Source organism: Muntiacus reevesi, chromosome 1 (assembly GCF_963930625.1).
Source record: "Muntiacus reevesi chromosome 1, mMunRee1.1, whole genome shotgun sequence".
Lineage (NCBI taxonomy): Eukaryota > Metazoa > Chordata > Mammalia > Artiodactyla > Cervidae > Muntiacus > Muntiacus reevesi.
In genome coordinates, this window is record NC_089249.1 from 230,523,058 (window position 1) to 230,538,675 (window position 15,618).

Genomic DNA, 15,618 nt, shown 5'->3' on the forward strand with positions numbered 1-15,618 from the left:
TTTCCTTCCCGGCGGGGGTCAAATCCTCGGGAAGCCGATCCATCCTGTCCAGCTACCTGTCCCAAGCGGGGCGCAGGCCGTGTCGCCTCTTTAGGAGGCTCCGGAGAACTGGCCACGCTGACCCTCTCAGGTGCAGAAAGCCAGCTTCCCCTGGCCCGCTGGGGAAGATTCCCAGCTACACATCCAGCCGGGGCATCTGAGGGTTGGAGCCAAGCCAGGCGTGCCCAATAGACCAGTGGAGAGCGCTCTCGCCTGACTGCCCGTCCTCCTCACCCGGACCCAGACTCGGCACCGCACCGTCACCGGGCGGCAGTGGGGGGGCTGCGCAGTCACGCGCGCACCACACTTGCGCTCAGAAGCGCGCAGGGCTCTCTCTCTCCGCCCCGCACACCTGGGCTCCGCCCCCTGGTTCCCGGTCGGCGGCCGAAGGCTTTGGGGGACCCAGGGCGGCTGCGGCAGCTCCCCCCTTCTCCTTCTCTTTCCACGGCTGGAGTTGTCCAGAGCCTGTCGCCGGTCCCAACCAGCCCTCATCCCTTTCCATCCTTCCCTCCCCCCACCCCTGCCGCGGCACGGGTATCTGCAGCCGCAGCCCGGAGCCCTTGAGGCGGCGAAGGGGGGAGGGGAAGGAAGCGAGTGATGAGCGCCGGGAGGGCGTCGGGGGCCCTGAGCCGGACTAGGACGCCCCTGGAACCGGAGCCGGAGCCGGAGCCAGAACCAAACCACCGGTACCGGGTGGGCCAGGTGGTCAGGTCGGGAGAACCCGAAAGGCGGGAGGGGGTGTGTGTGAGACAGTACAGGAAGGGGAAGGGGCTGCGGAGGCCTGACTCAGGCCCGCGCAGAAGAGATGTGGACGCTGACTCAGGCACTATCCTTGTGCCGGCCGCCTGAGAATTCCGTCCCATCTCGCTCTGCAGTGTCCTTGGGAGGGACGAAAGCTCAGGACAAGCTGGAAAGGGGGAGCCCTGGGCGTCTGGGAAGCGGGACCAGGGTCGTGGAAGAGGGCTTGAGCAGCCGCCGTCTGACACCCCTGGCCCGGACCAGCACCCCTGGCCCGGACAGCTCCTTGGTTGGGTAGGGGGTGGGGCCAGACCTCAAAGGCTTGTCTGTCTCTCGAATCCTGAGGATGGCATTCCTAACCCTCCCCCCATCCTTAGCTGCAGCCCCCTAACTCCAGGAGCCGCCCTGGCCCGTGCTCACCCGCCAGGGCCTCATGTCGGAACCACAGCCTGACCTGGAACCGCCCCAACATGGGCTGTACATGCTCTTCCTGCTTGTGCTGGTCTTCTTCCTCATGGGCCTTGTAGGCTTTATGATCTGCCACGTGCTCAAGAAGAAGGGCTACCGCTGCCGCACCTCGAGGGGCTCGGAGCCTGACGACGCCCAGCTCCAGCCCCGTGAGTGAACAGCCTAGAACCTGACTCAATCACCTTCCTCCCTCACCCTTCTCCCCACACCTCTTCCTGGCCAACAGACCCAAGCTAAATCCTGACCAAGATAGGAGGCCTAGTAACGCTTTCTTGAGTCAGCAAGTGGGGTGCCACCACCCTGAGTAGGGCTAGAGAAGGCACCATTGGTGGGAAGGGCCCACTGGTGGTAGTCTTGGACTCCACTGATTTTCCCTTCTTTTCTGCCCTGGTCCTTGAAATGCTAAGATACAGCATGATGCAGTTTGGTAAAGGGGTAGGTCTTGAGCAGTAAGTCATAGAAGCCACCAGGTAATGTACCCTCAAAGTTGACTCATTTCCCTCTGCCTCACCAACTTCTTTCATCCTTCAGCTGAGGACGATGACATGAATGAGGACACAGTAGAAAGGATTGTTCGCTGCATCATCCAAAATGAAGGTGGGTGTAGGCTGTCCCCTTGTCCCCCAACTCCTCAACTTTCTCTTGCCCTGGCCTTTGCCTCCACTGACCCCTTCTTTTCCTTCTCCCCTCAGCCAACGCTGAGGCCCTGAAGGAGATGCTGGGGGACAGTGAAGGAGAAGGGACAGTGCAGCTGTCCAGGTGAGCTGGAAACACGGTCCAGTATGATTTAGCTTGCATTGGAAAGTATCCTCTCCTCCAGCACATTCTTCTCCCAGTCTCCTTGCATGATTAGGGTGACAGGGGAGAGTAAGGCTGAATAACAGACAGGAAGAAGAAAGTTTGGTAGAAATCCTGAATCCTCCAAACCACATCTCTCCTTTAGATGTCATCAAGCCTAACCTTCATCCCTTATGCCACTCCCCTGGGTTATACATTGCACACTTTCTAGCCCTGGGAGGGAAAACAACACATGGTCAGTAACATCTTCATATTCAGTTTATTAGATAAAGACAATAAAAGAATGGTGCAGCCTGGGGGAAGTGGGACATCTGTGGGGGGGGGGTTAAGGAGCACGCTGAAAGAACAGGAGCAAACAGGAAGAAAAATGGGAATGTTCCCCCCTGCTCCCTTCCTCCCTACCATCCAGCGTGGATGCCACCTCCAGCCTGCAAGACGGAGCCCCCTCCCATCATCACACAGTGCACCTGGGCTCCTCAGCCCCGTGCATCCACTGCAGCCGCAACAAGAGACCCCCACTTGTCCGTCAGGGACGCTCCAAGGAAGGAAAGAGTCGCCCCCGGCCTGGGGAGACCACCGTGTTCTCTGTGGGCAGGTGGGTATAGAGTACCCCAGTGACAGGGAGGTTGAGGTGGGGGTCCAGTGCTCAGGCATTTGACTCCAAAGGTGGGCCCTGGCTCTTTCTTCCTGGACTGGGAGCTACAGCAGGAGTCAGGCTGCACAATATGCCTCACAAAGGCTGTCTCCCCTGCCTTAGATCAGAAGGACATGACTATCAAACCCAGGATGTCCCTGACCAGAAGGAAGGGCCAAGCAGTCTCTGAGTGGTGGCCCTAAGCCCGTGTCCCCTCCCCTCCCAGGTTCCGGGTGACGCACATTGAGAAGCGCTATGGGCTGCATGAGCATCGTGACGGCTCTCCCACGGACAGGAGCTGGGGGTCTGGTGGGGGGCAGGACCCAGGGGGCGGCCAGGGGCCTGGGGGAGGGCAGCCCAGGACAGGGATGCCTGCCATCGAAAGCCTTCCCCCTGAGAGGCCGCAGCCCCCAACCCTTGCCAGCACCCCCATGCAGAATGGAGGACTCAGGGACAGCAGCCAAGTCCCTCGTGCACTTGAGGGGAACCCTGGAGCCTCTGCAGAGCTGATGCTTGGGGCTGGAGGGAGGGGCCCAAGCCCAGGGACGGCCAGAAAAGAAGCAAACGGACAGTCAAGCAAACAGGACACCTCAGATCACCAGGTATGAAGACATGGCCAGCGCTGCAATGGGCTGAGCTCTTATTGCCCCTGCTCTGCAAGGGCACTGGTATGACCCACGTCCTGTTCTCTCATTGTCCTCCCCTCCTCTCTCTCAGGTGTCCCCACCACGGGGAGCAGGGCGGGTGTGAGGTGATTCTGCCTGGGCCCCAAGTCAATCTCATCCTCCCAACCCCTAAATGAAACTACCTCAGCCCATTGGTTCCCTGAATTCCCGGGGTCAGCCGCAAGCTCAGCCTTTGGTACATATTCCTTGGTTTGGTGGTGGGGAGTGGCCATGTGCTCCAGGGAGTAGGGAAGGTCCCGCAGCCTCTGGGGAAAAGCAGGGGCTCCGCTTGAACAGGAGGCAACAGTCACCCTTCCTTTCCTCCAAGCCGCCTCCTTCACTGTGCTGACGGACTACCAGCTGGCAGGCCAGGGAGTGGGTGGGCATGAAGCCCCTCCTCTCCACTGGACAGCACTGCCCCCCAGCTGAGGGACCCACTCTACTTCCACCTGGCGTTGCACAGTCTCAGGCTGGGGGGACCTGGGGGGAAGTCCCATCCCTGGCCCTCAGCCTCTTCCCCTTCCCCTGCCTGCCCACAGGCCGCCTGACCCACCTTCCCCATCACCTCACTCCATGTGCTACAGCGTGGCGGCTGGGAGCAGGCCCCTGCCCTTGGTGGACCCTTAAAGCAATAGCACCTTAGGCCCTCTGTCCTCTTGGCACAAGAGGCCCAGGCCCTGGCTCGGGCTTTGTGATCTTTATTCACTGTCAATAAATCCGCTCAGACCATTACAGCTGCTTCGCATACTGGCTCCAGCTCCTTCTGACAGGCCTATCCCCATCCCAGGCCCCAACCCCAGTGGTGCTGGCATCTGTAGTGGGGTGGTTCACAGAATCAGGGTGGAGACACAAATGAGCCAGAGTCACTCAAGACTTCGGGGGACAAATTCCAGTCCCAGAGATTTCAGGGTAGTTCACCACCCTAGAGATGGGGTGGTGGCAGAAGAGAAAGGGGGTAGTTTCAGCCCCAGAGATGGCTGAATGATCATGGGGGAAAAGGAGTGGGTTCCAGCCCCAGAAATGGGCGGAGAAGTAGTGTCTACCCCTGAAGGTGAGAATGGAAATCAGGGAGATTCCAGCATTTGACTGTGTCGCTTTGGATCACCATGGGGAGGGGCAGTCTGACAGCACGGAGATGGGGCAGCAGCATCACTAGGGGATGGAGAGTCCCCCTGGCTTCAGGTGAGGGGATCTGGGTGGCCAGGATCTGGGGCTTTAGCCGGCGGGGGAGGCGGTGGACGCATCTGTAGGAAACACAGTCAGTGCTCCTGAGGCTTCCCTTGGGGATATCCCATCCATTCCCTCTGCTCTGCAGATAAAACAGGACAAATTGGACTGACCCCTCTTCCAACACTCTCCTCCAAGGGAGGGGCCCTTACCGGCCTGAGTCGAGGTGCCGTCATATCCAGAGACCCAGGGCAGTCCGGGTCTTGGTCTGGAAATAAGAACCGCAAGTCAGCCTTCTGACTTTATTTTGTTCACTTCTGTATCTCCAGCACTTAAGACCATGAAAGTCACTCAGTTGTGTCCAACTCTTTGCGACTCCATGGACTATACAGTTCATGGAATTCTCCAGGCCAGAATACTGGAGTGGACAGCCGTTCCCTTCTCCAGGGGATCTTCCCAACCCAGGGATTGAACCCAGGTCTCCCACACTGCAGGCAGATCCTTTACCAGCTGAGCCACCAGGGAAGCCCAAGAATACTGGAGTGGGTAGCCTATCCCTTCTCCAGGAGATCTTCCCGACCCAGGAATTGAAGCAGAGTTTCTGTATTGCAGGTGGATTCTTTACCAACTGAGCTACTAGGTCCATGGCACTCTGTAAATATTTTCTGATTTAACAGTCACTAACCTGGGTCATAACATCCATCAATCCATCTAACCTCAACACTTACTGGGCACCTGTTGTATACTCAGCCCTGCTAAAGGTACCAGAGTAGGGGAGGTGGGATCAGAGCTCCCCCACCCCTAATGGCTGTCAGCGACTGAATAATGAAACACCAACAAACACAATGAATGAGTACTAAAGGATTCAAAGTAAACTAAGGGTTCTGGAGAAGTAGGGTGCAGAAAATGCTAACAGGGGCTCCAGGGACAGGGAGAAAGATGCAGAGAAGTGGAAATAAGTTTTAGAAGAGATGGTTTTGGAAAAGATGGACGAGGAAAATGATGATGCAAACCAGACGTTTGCAGGATTCAAGAACACTAACGATGTGTATTGGGAAAACACTGTGGGAGAAACTGGTTAATTTTAATAATAATAATAATGAGAAACAGTTACTAATTGCATGCTTGCTATGTGCCCAGCACAACGCTGGGTACTGTACAGACATCTCTTTACCTCTCAAAACTCAGTGAGGGAGGAACCTTCCTCCTCACTCTGTAAAGGCCCAGACAGGTTAAATTGCACGCTAGGAAGTCTGGGCAGAGTTTGAACAGTGGGCCTGGCTCCAAAGCCCAAACTCTTTCCATCAAGCCTCAGAGAGCCTGAGGGAGGAGGTTCATGAGGGCAAGCAAAGGGGCCAAGTATAACCCAAGAGTCCCAGACTTCCTGTCTCTTACCCTCCCGGGGGCCCAGCTCCTTCTACTCACCACTGGGCAGGACAGGTGCAGGGGATCCATCCACAGCAGAGGTGGGTGCAGGAGGGGAAAAGCTGGGAGGGGAAGGGGATGGCAGTATCTGGGAATGAGAGGGCAAAGGCTTATTCCTGGCATGTGGGAAGATTTCACCAGCTTATTCTTCTCATCCCATCTTCAGTTCCTGTCCCATCACTTCCCAAGCCAGAAAGCAGTCAAATGCTTGTATATGGGTAGGGTTGTAGGTGATACACATTTCAACAGCCCATATGTATTGACACTTAATATGTCCCAGGCATTTTGCTGGCACTTCACATGCACTAAAAATTTATTCATTCCTCATCACCAACCCATGAAGGAGGTATTTGATGATTACTATGTCAGAGGTGAGACTCAGATTAAACCATCTATCCCAAATCACAAAGCTAGTTAGTGACAAAATCTTACTAGAACAATAGGTACCATATATCAAAGCACCTCCTAGGGGCCATTGTGCTAAGCGTTTTACCTCCATTATCTCAAATCAGGAAAGTGAGTCTCTTGAAAAAGATATTATTATCCCCCTTCTACATGCATGTGAAGAAACAAGCTCAGCGAGGCCTAATCATTGCCTAAAGTAATCAAACAGGAATCTGAACTTAAATCCAGCTCTAAAACAGAACAACTAAACTCTTATGAAGACTGCCTTGCTTTCTCTTTTCTCTGTGCCAAAGGAGATGGGGAGGCCCAAGTCACAATACAGGGGATGGGGCATTAAGATGAATATGGGAACTCCGTGCATGGGAGGGTCAACCAGAAGTGCCTGGCGACCCAGGGAAAAGGAAGACTCACCTGCTCAGGGTCTGAGAGTTCACATGGCCCTAGGGGGCCAAGTAGCTCCTCCACCAGCAGGGAGGGGAAGACCCCAACATGGCCCCCAAATTCTCCCCTCCAGAAGCCATCATCCACTCCATCCTGGGCCCGGGGCAGCAGGCGGATGAGCGCCCCCTCAGGGAAGCTCAGTTCCTCGGCACTCTGTCCAGTGTAGCTGTACAGGGCACGGGCCAGGAACGCTGTAGAAGCCCGGGAGAGATGGTGAGGGGAGGAGGTAGGCTGCGTGCCCTGGACCATGACACCCCAGGGCCACAATGACTCAGCAATTCTTGTCCCTTTCTTACCTGTGGGCTCCGCCCCCAAAGGGTTGTCGCTGTCACGGCTGCTCTCAGGGAAGGAGAGGTCCGCGAAGTTGAGATAGCGCTCAGGGACAAAGCCTACCTCACCGTGCTGGTTCCGAGCCTGCTCTCCCAGCAATGTGAACAGAAAGTGGGCTTGCCTCAGCTGTCCACGGCCCTGGCCCTCCTCCACTCAGGCTTCCAGCTTTTCTGGCTGGGTCTTTATGGGCCACAGAGAAGTCCCTCCCACTGCTCCCTTGCCAAGGTCTGAGTCCCAGGTCCCTACCCACCTTGACCCATTCGTCAGCATCTCCCTCCTCTATGACCTCCAGCCACTCGCCCTCTGTGATGGTCAGCTCGTCCTCACGTCCTGCCTGGGCCCCACAAAGAAGAATTCAGGACTGGTTGTCCCCTAGCCCTGACGGTCTGAGGTCCTTGCCCCCATTCACACCTGATAGCCAAACACCACATGGGCAGGGCAGGGGAGGGGCCTGGTGGCCAGGGCTGGGGGGGCGGGCTCCTCAAAGAGCTCCCCAGTCTCCTCACATTCCTCAAAGTCAGACAGCTCAGCATCCTCAGCCTGTAGGGGCAGAGAACAGACATCACTGTGAGGCCCGGTCTCAAGTACCCTCTGTGTCTCCCATTCCATCCTCCTGTTAACCTTGTGGATCCTCCTCCAAGGCAGTACCAACCAACCATTCGCTCTGGATCACAGGGAGTCATCAGAGAGCAGGAAAACACTAATGATAATCACAGGGTTACAGTAGTGAGCGCTTACCGTGTGCCAGGCACAGCGCTATGTATCTCAAGTATGTTGTCTTGTTTAAGCTTCTTAATGGCACGCATGCTCAGTCGTGTCCAACTCTTTGCAACCCCTGCCGGGCTTCTCTGCCCGTGGAATTTTCTCAGGCAAGAATACTGGAGTGGGTTGCCATTTCCTACTCCAGGGGATCTTCCCGACCCAGGGATCAACCCACATCTGCACCCCCTGCATGGGCAGGCGGGTTCTTTACCACTGGCGCCACCGGCGAAGCCAAGTTTCTTAATAACCCTGTGTTATTTTGTGAAACTACCAACCTCATTTTACTTATGAAGAAATTGAGGCCCAGAAAGCTTAAATCACTTTCCAAGATCACACTGCTAGTAAATGCAGTGTCTGGTACTCAAACTGCTTACGGCCTGCTCTCAGGACCTTAGTTCATAACCACCATTCTATACTCACAGTAAAAGTTAACTGAGAACTCTGTTACAAACCGTGCCAAGAATTAAACACTTAAGTGATTCCATTCAAGCCTCACAACAACCTGTTGAGTTATGTACCATTGAGATTCCTGCTTCATAAAGTCTGCTTTCCACTAGGGCTCTTTACCCTCCCGTGTGTAAGGCTAGGGAGTGGAGGGAGCTCACCGTGGGAGAGAAGTCCCTCTGGGACAGCCGGGCCTCGCTGAGCCGTCGCTCCTGCTCCACCTCATCCTGGGCCTGGGTCATGGCTGGCTTCAGCCAGTGCTGCACATCCAGGCCAGCCTCCTGCAGCAGGGCCAGTCGGGCAGCCCCCTTCACCTGGCTCACCTAACATGGGGAAGAGGGCGATGGCTGGGTCTGCCTTTGGGAAATGAGTGGAGCCTCCCCAGATATGTCCACCCTCTACTACCTCCTGCTTGCAGTCTCCCCACCATCAGATGGAGTGGAGGAGGCCAGAGGAGGTGTGATCTCAGTGGCCTTAAACCCCCAGCGTGGTGCCTCACCTGTGCCCTTTGGATGCTCTCCCTTACTTCCTGCAGCCGCTGTTCTATGCCTGGAGCCTCTCGCTCTGGAGCCTGCTGCCGCCTCTGCTCCAGCCGCTGCAGCACCTGGTTGGGGAGGTGGAGGACAGGGGAGGGTGGAGACACCATGGGGCACAACTTAGAACAAACTGGTAGTTAGCTAGTTGCTTCACACGCATTATGTCATTTAATCTTCCCTGGGATGTGGGTGCTATTATTAGCCCCACTTTAATGACAAGGAAACTGAGGTCCAAAGAGCTGAAGTCACTCAGTACTCTCTGACTCAGTTATATAACTAGGAAGCAACAGAGCAGAATTTGAGTCCAGGTGAGTCTTGCTCCCAAGGCTATGCTCTTAATTACTGTGCCACACTGTTGGCTTGAATTACTCTTCCCTCCCCTCCTGCCTACAGCCCCATGACATCCCTCAGTGACTCAGGGACCCCCATCGCTCAGCATTTCTTGCCCACCCACGACAGCTGCACCCCCACCTCACCCGATGCCCATGATGCTGGATCTTATAGTCTCGGGCAGCTCGGCTCGTCCATCGTTGAACTTCTTTCTCCAGGCCACTCTCCCCCGCCACACCTCCTGCACCCCCTTCCAGCTCCAGGACACACACCTGAATGAATAGGGAACTGTGAGGACTGCGTGACGCTGCTCCTTTTACACCTCCTCCCTATAGTTTCCTCCTTATCGCCTCCCCACAAACAGGTGGGAGCACACATCTACGACTGTGGACGCACGAACACAGTCCTGGAAATGGGATCCACGTTGAGGGGAAGAGGTAGAATGAAAAAGATAGTGAAGTGAAAAGAGACAAGGGTGGGATAAAGAGTGTTAATCTGTGTCCTGGTGGGAGGGAGGTGAACTGGGGTTCTGAAACCCTCTGTCCATGGTTTAACAGTCTCTAAGTAAATTCCACTGATGAACTAAAAAGCCTCTTGAAAGTAAAAGAGGAGAGTGAAAAAGTTGGCTTAAAACTCAACATTTAGAAAACTAAGATCATGGCATCCGGTCCCATCACTTCATGGGAAATAGATGGGGAGACAGTGGAAACAGTGTCAGACTTTATTTTGGGGGGCTCCAAAATCACTGCAGATGGCGACTGCAGCCATGAAATTAAAAGACGCTTACTCCTTGGAAGGAAAGTTATGACCAACCTAGACAGCATATTAAAAAGCAGAGACATTACTTTGCCAACAAAGGTCCATCTGGTCAAGGCTATGGTTTTTCAGTGGTCATGTATGGATGTGAGAGTTGAATTGTGAAGAAAGCTGAGCGCCGAAAAATTGTTGCTTTTGAACTATGGTGTTGGAGAAGACTCTTGAGAGTCCCTTGGACTGCAAGGAGATCCAACCAGTCCATCCTAAAGGAGATCAGTCCTGGGTGTTGACTGGAAGGACTGATGCTGAAGCTGAAACTCCAGTACTTTGGCCACCTCATGCGAAGAGTTGACTCATTGGAGAAGACCCTGATGCTGGGAGGGATTGGGGGCAGGAGGAGAAGGGGACGACAGAGGATGAGATGGCTGGATGGCATCACCGACTAAATGGACATGGGTTTGAGTAAACTCCAGGAGCTGACGATGGATGGGAGGCCTGGCGTGCTGCGATTCATGGGGTCGCAAAGAGTCAGACATGACTGAGTGACTGAACTGAACTGAACTGAAGTAAATTCCACAGGCTTCCCTGGGGGCTCAGTGGTAAAGAATCTGCCTATCCATGCAGGAGGAGATGTGGGTTTGATCCCTGAGTTGGGATGACCCCCTGGAGAAAGAAATGGCAACCCACTCCAGTATTCTTGCCTGGGAAATCCCATGGACAGAGGAGCCTGGTGGGCTACCATGGGATCACAAAAGAGTCGGACATGACTGAGCAACTAAAGAACAACAAAGTTAATACTAGGATGTGAATAATCAGGGAGAGGCCTAAACCACAGTCCCCTTTACAACTGGCCTGGATCCACCTAGCACAGAGGTCTCACCTGATCATTCCCTGCTGGCTGAAACTGCTGAGGTGGGGTGGGGGAAAACACTCCAGGTTTCTGAAGAAAAAGCTCCAGATCCTGCTCCCAGCTTACCTTGGGGGTTGGAAAAAATCAGTCAGTCACTCACTGGCTCCCTCTCCAAGCCTGTCCCCAGCCCTTCTTGGAAGAGAAAGGACAAGGTGAGAAGGAAATGAGCAGACATGTGGTGGGGTGGGCTGCACTGGGAGAGAAGGGTAAAGAGGATCTCTGGGGGGCTCCAATAGGGCACAGCCCTCACCTGGGAGGTCGCTTGCCTCCCGCGGCGAGCATGCTCCAGGGCCATCTCTGCAGCTTCCAACTCAGTGCGGCTCAGTGAGGTCAGCGGGTCCCTCAGGTGTTCTAACAGCTCACTGACCAGAGCCTGGAGAGAGTCCCAAGATGCTGACACCACCCTCCCCCCAAGCAGGCTCTCTGTCCAGGTTTGGGTGGGTGATGGGCATGAGGTATGGGAAATTGGGAAGGAATAAGACATTATTATTGCTTCTAAAAACAGACCCTCTTGTGTACATAGCACTTAACAGTTTAAAAAGCATTTTCACATTCATTCTCTCCCTTGAGTCCCATTAGTCTTATAAAGTAGTCTGAGCAGGGGTTATTCCTGTTGCGGAAACAGGAGTTCAGAAGGGTTAAGTGTTCTGCACAATGTCACGCAGCCAGCTAGAAGCAGAAGCCAGGAATGTCTCTTCTGGCCATTCTAAGCAGGCTAGATCCCCCGCCCTACTCAGCCTGTCGGTGATGAGAGGCAGGAGTATCTAGGCTGAGACTAGCCTTGAGTAGGGCCGGCAGTTCTTCCTGGTAGTAGTGGTCAAGGTGGGCATTGGTGGCCACCAAGTTCAGCAGGTACTCATTGCGGGCTGCTCTCAGCTGCTGGGAGTACTGGGCTGATTGGGCAGACAGCTAGGAGAGGAACATAGGTGTCAGCTGGGAGCTCGAGACTCTTGGTGTTCTTCCAAGGCTAATCCAGATCCAGAAAGAATTCTCACATTATTGAGATAACTGGCAAACTATACTAAAAATTTTACATACTCACAATTCCTGATCAAAGTCCGCTAATGGAAACTGCATACATTTAGAAGAAAATCCCAACTGCTCCTTATCATGGTCTACCTGGGCCAACATGAGCTGGCCCCAGCACCTTCCCTCTTTCTACAGTGCTCGTCCCACTGCTCACAGTGCTCCAGCCACACTGGCCTTCTCTCAGTTCCTTGCGCCTACAAAGTTATTGTCACCTCAGAGCCTTTGCACTTATCACTGCCTCTCCCTAGAATGTTCTTCCTCTACATCTTTGCACAGCTGGTTCCTTCTTGACACTCAGGCTTTCTCTCTAAATTACATTCCCCTGTTATGCTTTATCAAAGAACCTTTTCATCTATTCTGAGTCTTTGTATGTTTACTATCTGTCCTCCCTAACCAGGTTGTGAAGGCAGGAAGTCTACAGGTAGTGTTCCCCACTGTATCCCTCGTGTTTCGAACAATGCCTAGTACATAAAGGTCCTCAATAAGTGCATAAAAAAAGAACAAAAAACAAAGGTAGTATGTCTATTTTATAGATGAAGAAAATGAGTCTCAGAGAGAACAAGTTTACCAAGGTCATGCACCAAGGAAGTAGGGTAGCCTGGATTCATCCCAGTCTCTCTGACTTATGCCCCTGAGTTCTAAACCACTAGACTAATCTGTCCACCTCTCCCTGTCCCCACTCATGCCCACATCCTCTGAACCTTGGTGCTGAGTTTCTGAAGACTGGTCCGAGTGTGAAAGAGGCCATGGTCACTTCGGTTAAGCCTGCGCAGGCAAAGGAAAGGAGTGGAGGTCAGACCCAGACATGGAGACTTGGCTCTACACCCTGTCCGCAGGCTTCCCAACTCCCCATCAGCCCACCTGGCCTGGACATCAGCTGCCTTCTCCTGGGCCAAGGCCCACACGCGTTCCCGCTGCCCATACAGCTTTCGGCTTCGGCTCAGCTCCCGGACAGACTGCAGCACCTCAGCCTGTGCCCTCTGGAGGTTCTCTGCTCCCTAGGGGCGTGGACACAGGAAGTCCTGATCCAGACCACCTCCATCCCTGAGTCAGCCCTTCCTTCACCCCATGCACTGAACCATACCTTCCGAAGCACCTGCTCCTTAGCACTCCGCCCCGTGCCCCCAGCCAGGTCACGGTATCGGTCAGATGCCTGGAGCCGGGCTTGGCCCCCAGCCATGGTGGCATCTAGCAGGCAGCGCCAGGCACCGAACACCATCCTGCCTCTCCCCAGAGAAAGACTGTGTTAAGGAGAGGAGTACTCCAAAGCTTCATGAGACGCCCCTCTTCCAGCACCATGGGAGACAGACAGCTTTCCCATCCCCCTCGTCTGGGAGCCCATCAATCGATCCGCCCATTATCTCAGCCACAAGGATCCCTCATGCCCTCCCCCGCCATCCAGTGTCCTTGCTGGGTCAGCTGCTCTCCTGCTGCATCAGCTCCACCTACAGCTCACGTGCCCTCCCTACAGGTTCCTGGGGTTGAGTGCTTCATTCTTTCTTGGCCCCCAGTTCCTCCCACCCCACCCCACTGTGGGACTCACCTATTGTCCATCTCCCCAATCCGGTGTCCTTCCCTCTTCAAGAATGGCCCAGCCAGTTTCTGAAGTGCCTGGCGGGAAAATCATCACAGACCCGATTCTCTTTCAAAGACCCCACGTGTGAGAACATAGGACCACAATATAATAATACTCCTCACTTTGCTAAGTGCTTTACATGCATTAACTTACTCCATCCTTGCAAGAACGCTGCGTGAAGGTACAATTATTATTATTCCCATTTTACAGACAAAGAAATTGAGGCCCAGAGGTTAAGTAACTTGTCCAAGGTCACACAACTAAATAGTACCACAGCAGAGACTTGACACACACATGCCTGATTCTAGGCATGTGCTCTTGACCAGCACAGGAGTATGTGTGGAGTCACATTGCTGGTGGTGTAAAGGAGGCCAGAACAAAAGGCAAGGTCCAGAGAAGAGAGTCCCATACCTGCCCATACTCCCGTTCAATGGCTGCCCTCTGCTTGCTGTAGGATCTGTGGAGATTGGGGGTGGGGGAGGGGGTGTTACTGTTTGGTCCATTTCTCCCACCCTCTATCCTGCCTTCAGCGAGGGCAGGAAGCAGTGGGGAGTCAGGCCTAGAGCATGACTACACTGACGCTGAAGAGAGAGTCCTTGAGATCACCTCGGGCAGCCGCAGCACAGGACAACCTCACCTCAGTGCTCAGAGACCCAGCAGGAACCTCCCCACCCCTGGAGAACCATCTGTGGGCTTGGAGGTGAGGACGCATGGGGGCCTGGGTACAGTGTCCGCCAGCCTTCCAACAGGTCTCGAAGCGGGGGGGTGGGCTTCTGCCCAAAGCTTGATTGGGGGGTAGCGGGGCGGTGTGGAGTGAAGGGCTTTGAGGGAGGGTCCCAGTGTGTTTATATGTGTTGGAGTGGGCGGAAGGATAATTCCTATCCGGTATGAGAGAGGCCTAGGGTGAAGGACTTGAATGGGCAGGTTGGAGAGCTCTTCACCCCCGCCCGCCCCGACAGCTGTAGTATGTTGGAGAAGGGGCGGAGCATGTGACAGAGAAAGTGGGGGATATGTGGAGGGGGTCAGGGGCTACCTGATATCCTCCAGTAGGTCTGCCTCTCTCTGCTGCCGGGTCTGAAGGATGCTCAGCTGCTCCAGGAAGCGAAGCTTCACCTCCTGGGCCGGCTTCACCTGTAGGGGTAAAAAGAGGATGAAGACCCTGGGCGCGGGGACCTGAAAAACACTCCGCGCGGGGAGCGGTGAGGGGGCGGGGCCAAGGAGGAGCTGGGCTGTTTCCTCGGTTACTTCTGGGTTGGCCTTTGACCCCTCCCTACTCTTCGACCCCCCGGTCGGGTCTGGTGCCCCCTTGGTCCCCATCACTCCCCCGGCCCGCCGGGAGTCCCCGTTTCCAGGCCAAGCTCACTTTTCGGGGCGGCGGCTGCATCTCCGCTCCGGCCCAGGCAGCGAGTCGACTCCGGAACTCAAGGAAGCCCCGCCCACATGTAAGCCCCGCCCCGGTCCAGCTCCGCCCTCGCCCCGCCCACGCCTGGTCAGTCTACTTGCTGCGCGGCAGAGCGCGAGGGGGGCCGCAGAGAAACTAAACCTCTATCACTGCTGTGAATACCCCGGAAAGGGTCCTCGCCGCCCGGTGGACGCCTAGTCCGCCAGACAGTAGGGGAAAACCTCAGGTTTCTGTGTCAAGACGCCTGGGTTCTATTTCTAGTAGGGAGCTGCTGACTCAGCCCATAATTATTTCTAATCATTCATTTACATATGCAGATCTCCAATCCTGACGCGACGGCTGAAGGACGGCGAGGAACTCAATCTGTGACCAGAAAAATTGAATCACTGGATGCCTCATCGAAGATGTGTCTGATGAGGGAAACAGGGCTGGTCCTAGGCCTTTTCCCAATTCCCACTGAACTGGAAAAGCCGGCGTGTGAGCAAGGATGAGAAAGATGCCTGGAGCCAGGAAGCAACCCGTACCAGAGGAAAAGATAGGTACATCCTGGGCCAGTGGAGAAGAAACAACCAGCGTGCGTGAGCTGGGAGATGAGCGTGGGGACCTGTGGCCTAGTAAGCCTCTATCACCTTTAGGTTCTGCACCCTTAAGGTTCTGCACCCCAGGACATACCCTGCTCCACCCCACCCCCGCACTGCCTTCTGAAGATTTGCACACCCTTTCCTCATCCTTCTCACCTTTCCGTGGCTCACACCTCCTCACC

At 54.9% G+C, this 15,618-nt stretch overlaps 2 protein-coding genes across 8 annotated transcripts; one reads left to right on the forward strand and one right to left on the reverse strand.

Annotated features, from left to right (window-relative positions):
- Window positions 1–25: 25 nt before the first annotated feature.
- On the forward strand, window positions 26–3,805 carry RELL2 (RELT like 2). 5 transcript variants are annotated; one of them, XM_065918779.1, is made up of 7 exons: window positions 26–130; window positions 1,161–1,394; window positions 1,777–1,842; window positions 1,938–2,004; window positions 2,453–2,638; window positions 2,904–3,279; window positions 3,671–3,805. In XM_065918779.1, the coding sequence occupies exons 2-7, from the start codon at window positions 1,211–1,213 to the stop codon at window positions 3,689–3,691; spliced, it is 900 nt and encodes a 299-aa protein (XP_065774851.1). In that variant the 5' UTR covers window positions 26–130; window positions 1,161–1,210; the 3' UTR covers window positions 3,692–3,805. The 5 variants fall into 5 exon arrangements, with proteins under 5 accessions (XP_065774851.1, XP_065774848.1, XP_065774850.1 ...); XM_065918776.1 differs by lacking the exon at window positions 26–130 and adding an exon at window positions 153–749 and having other exon boundaries at window positions 1,155–1,394; XM_065918778.1 differs by lacking the exon at window positions 26–130 and adding an exon at window positions 153–741 and having other exon boundaries at window positions 1,155–1,394.
- On the reverse strand, window positions 2,293–14,880 carry FCHSD1 (FCH and double SH3 domains 1). Of its 3 annotated transcripts, none has more exons than XM_065918773.1 (20): window positions 14,817–14,880; window positions 14,487–14,584; window positions 13,865–13,910; window positions 13,421–13,488; window positions 12,962–13,097; window positions 12,739–12,875; window positions 12,579–12,642; window positions 11,629–11,757; window positions 11,099–11,221; window positions 10,819–10,914; window positions 9,329–9,454; window positions 8,816–8,920; window positions 8,478–8,639; window positions 7,522–7,650; window positions 7,361–7,444; window positions 7,077–7,194; window positions 6,751–6,971; window positions 5,935–6,022; window positions 4,722–4,777; window positions 2,293–4,586 (listed from the first exon to the last, which is right to left on the reverse strand). In XM_065918773.1, the coding sequence occupies exons 1-20, from the start codon at window positions 14,835–14,837 to the stop codon at window positions 4,521–4,523; spliced, it is 2,073 nt and encodes a 690-aa protein (XP_065774845.1). In that variant the 5' UTR covers window positions 14,838–14,880; the 3' UTR covers window positions 2,293–4,520. The 3 variants fall into 3 exon arrangements, with proteins under 3 accessions (XP_065774845.1, XP_065774844.1, XP_065774846.1); XM_065918772.1 differs by having other exon boundaries at window positions 12,962–13,103; XM_065918774.1 differs by lacking the exons at window positions 14,487–14,584; window positions 14,817–14,880 and having other exon boundaries at window positions 12,962–13,101.
- Between the last annotated feature and the right edge of the window lie 738 nt (window positions 14,881–15,618).